This window comes from Centroberyx gerrardi, chromosome 18 (assembly GCF_048128805.1).
Source record: "Centroberyx gerrardi isolate f3 chromosome 18, fCenGer3.hap1.cur.20231027, whole genome shotgun sequence".
NCBI classification, from domain to species: Eukaryota; Metazoa; Chordata; class Actinopteri; order Beryciformes; family Berycidae; genus Centroberyx; species Centroberyx gerrardi.
The window spans coordinates 24,861,838-24,865,637 of NC_136014.1; the positions used below are offsets into that span (position 1 = coordinate 24,861,838).

General features: G+C 39.6%; 1 protein-coding gene across 2 annotated transcripts in view; it reads right to left on the reverse strand.

Moving 5' to 3' along the window:
- pex3 (peroxisomal biogenesis factor 3) overlaps nt 1-3,024 on the reverse strand; it is a 9,028-nt gene extending 6,004 nt beyond the window's left edge. The window contains exons 1-2 of one of the 2 annotated variants that reach the window (XM_071908666.2): nt 2,846-3,024; nt 639-770 (exon numbers count right to left, since the gene is read on the reverse strand). In XM_071908666.2, the coding sequence (XP_071764767.1) occupies nt 639-770; nt 2,846-2,918 (205 nt within the window). In that variant the 5' untranslated portion in view covers nt 2,919-3,024. Of the gene's footprint in view, nt 1-638; nt 771-2,794 lie in introns of both variants that reach the window. The other variant, XM_071908668.2, reaches the window with a different exon arrangement.
- Between the last annotated feature and the right edge of the window lie 776 nt (nt 3,025-3,800).

Sequence of the window (3,800 nt, forward strand, 5' to 3'; positions counted from 1 at the left end):
GAAAATAAAAAGCCCTTCTCCAACCACAAGACTAACTATGCTGACTGCTGGTCCTGACTGCGTCAAATCTGAGTCAGCACAGACTCAGCTTGATGTCGAAATGCAGTCAGGGCGGGGCTAAACTGGGTCTAAAATCAGGCTAAAAAGTTGAGTAGCGAGACCAAGGCAACAGTCGAGTAAAAGACTTCAGTCCTAGAAAATGAACAGTGTAATATAGTTTTAAAAAAGAAATAAATCTTTGGTAATAATACATGCCAAAAATGATTCTGAGATAAAGGAATTCATAGCTTAAGAACGCTGTATCTTAAGGATAGGAGGTTGGTTCAGGAGGTGTGCGTGTGTGTGTGTGTGTGTGTGAGAGAGAGAGAGAGAGAGTGAGTGTGAGAGTGAGTAAGAAAGAGAGAGAAAGAGAGAGATAAAGATAACTAAAAAAATCCTTTCTACTTTGTCTCCTCCTTTCTTCTTTCTACTTCATTCTAGCTTCACAGGAATACTTCTCTATTATCAGGTTGCTGTGACCTCTGACCCTAAACTCCAGCTTACAGTTTTTTGCTCGTAATGTTGCCGTTGAAAGATTTTAAGCTAATTCCACGGTGGAAAGTCACTCTGGATGAGACGTATAACTGTAAACTCCTGACCCGTCATGTTGCAGGTCCGCTGGTTGCTCTCGAAGTGGAACTGCCGCCTGGCCTGGGCGATGTACTCCGCCGCCTCCCGCTCCTGGATCTCCCTCATCTTCTTCTGGGCATATTTACCCAGGAAGTACACTCCTGGAGGGGGGGGGGGGGGGGGGGGACACAGAGCGCAGGTTAATGCGTTGAATACGTTACTCTCTGATGGAACCTCATTCGTTTTACAAGCAGAGAATCAGTTAGCGCTGCATTATCACATTGCTGATGCATTGTGTTGCGATGCAGGTGTCGCATACGCAAGCTTTATTTCTCTTAGGCGATGATCTAAACCTGGGTTCGACTGATATGGGTTTTTAAAGGCCAATACCGGTCCGATACCGATATTTTGGGATTGAAGCCAATATTTTGTGCAGATATTTTCTGCTATATATCCAAATTTTACCTTTTTTATGCCTAAAATTTCCCTAAAATTTAAAAATAAATGACAAAGATTCAGTGTTTCCCCCAGATTTTAATTCTTGTCAGATTTAAAAAGCCTCTGAAACAGCATTTAGACCATCATGGGACACTAAAACACTCACCTCCATCGTATCATTAGTGGGCAACACTGACTGACCAATGTCCAATTTCTATTGAGAGGCCAGTATCAGCTCTATACATTGGTGTAACCCTAGTGTAAACTCAACCAAATGCTGTTTTACACCATTTTTACACCATCTGTCATGTTTTTTATGGTGAAAACCTGTCATCAGTGACTAACAGCTGTAATGAAAGTTTATGTTGCAATACTACAATAAATAACCTGGCCTGAACCAGTTTTTATCTCAATATGTTTGTGCTGCAGAATTGTGCCGGTTACCTCACACAGTTTGCAGCAACATAAGTGTGACATAGCGGAAACTAATTTAGCCTAACTACTATAAAGTGAAGCATGTGTGTGTGCATTATGTGAAGTGGAAGAATTATGAGAAGCCAGCAGGATGTGATCTGCATCAAACCACTGGGAAACTACAGCCAGACACCAGCCAAATGGGATATTGGTAAATTGTGTCTGTGTCTGGTAAGTTAGTTTACTCTAGCAGCCACTTACACAGTTGGTAAAATAGTGAAAGTGGCTGTTAAATTTTAAATAAATAAACCAGCCACTGTGGTGTCACTGCTATGGAGTCTGCTGCTGTGAGACTTAATAAGATTTAACTACACTTAAAACCGCATTCAGGGTTTCTACACTCACCTGGATGTCAAAGAACTTTTCAATGACTTTCAAGGTTTTGTTTGCTAAAAATGAAGGACTCAAAGTTGCCATGTGTTGGGTTAAGACATGACAGAGAGAGAGAGCCAGAGAGGTGATAATATTGATTAATTAATTAATAAAAAAATCAAGTAGTTTCAAGGCCATTTTCAAAAACCTTTAGGTCTGTTTTCATTTTTCTGATATCCACAAACTTTCAAGGATTTTTCAAGGCCCGTGGGATTCCTGCATACTGCTACTGTCTGACACAGCTAACTTTAACTAACGTTAGCTACTGAACACGGCTAGCCAAGCTGTTACCATGCAACAATGTTATAGCCTACCGCTAGCCAGCAACTTATAATATCCACTTGTCATATTTCATTCTCGTCTCATGTCAAACCAGCTTACAGTAGAGCATAGCTAAGTTAATACGCTAACTGTTAGCACCGACATATGCATGTAGAGACCGTCACGCCAAACGCCATTCAATAATTTGTTCATTTAAAGTTGCCTTGTTTATCGGTAAAATTACATACCTCATAAGTTAAAACTCAAGACCTTTTGTGAATCAATAGGAGCCACTATTCAATTCGGCATACACCCAAAACGCCAAGCGGCACTAATTTCAATCAAATTTTAACTTTTGATATGTGTCTGTCAGTTCTTGCTACAATCGTTTTTCACCAAAATGCACCGTGGTGAGCGGTAGTGAGGAGTGTGAACCAGTTACAAAAGTTGAATTTATATTTAATTTAGTGCTGCTTGGTGAAGTAGATGTACGCCGAAATGAAGAAAGACTCCGATCGATTCAGAAAAGTTCTCCAGCTATATTTTAAACGGTATATATTTTTGCCGATCAGCAAGGAAACATTACATTTCCACACTATTCAGTGGAGTTTGGCGTGTCGCTTTCTCGTTACAAGAGGACGATACATCAGGGCTTGCTGTTAGCTAGGAGGCTAACAGGAATACCAGTTACCTCCAACTACAGCTCCGGTGAAAATAAACTTCCTTCTGTGGCGTTTCAAAAAGTTCCAGGCCGATGAAAACATCCTCGGACACTCAGGATTTACGAAATAAAACAACAAAAAACTCCGTAGCTTTAACTTGAAGCTGACTATTTTCTGGACATGATATCTGAGGAGTTTCGGCTACTATGCTTTCATGCTAGCTGTCAAACCATGGCAATTGTCAAGGTAGACAGTATAAACAATATAACTTCCGGTCAATTTTGTTTTCAAAATAAAACCCTAATTAAACATAGTTCATGTGACAATTTTGACCCATACAAACTAACCAAACTAAAAATAAAAATATATCTAAGGAGGAAACTGTAGTAAAATTCCTTTCACAGCATGTATTCATAGTCATATGGGCCTAGGCAAGATGAGGCATTTATATAAGCTTGCCAGAAATACACAATCATATACCATATTATAGGGTTAGGCTGATATATTAGTTTGCCAATATGTCTGACCAATATTGGCCTTTCATTAAAAATTTGGTATCAACCAGTCATTGTCATTCACCTCCGATATGATGCAGTTCTTCTGATTACATCATGCAACTGTATTGTATTCTAATGAAACATTTTGATTGGATTCCACACAAGTATGAATGAATATGTATGTATGCAGCCTATGTAGCCTATATATGTATGTATGAATGCATTGTTATTATTGTTATTTTTATATATTTTTACATTTATTATCATTAGGCTACTATCATCCTGATATTCAGTGGAGTTGTAGTGTCCCATGGTCCGCTTTTATTTTGAAAGCAAAATCACCTCTTTTCCGGTCTTTGTCTGGCTAACTATGGCCACTTTGACGCACCAAACCCAGCATGACTGTGGCGGAGTGCATCGAGGAATATTAGTTCGATTGCTCACGTCTGGAACTGGTCCGACCAATATTATCTTCCCCCCTTCTAGC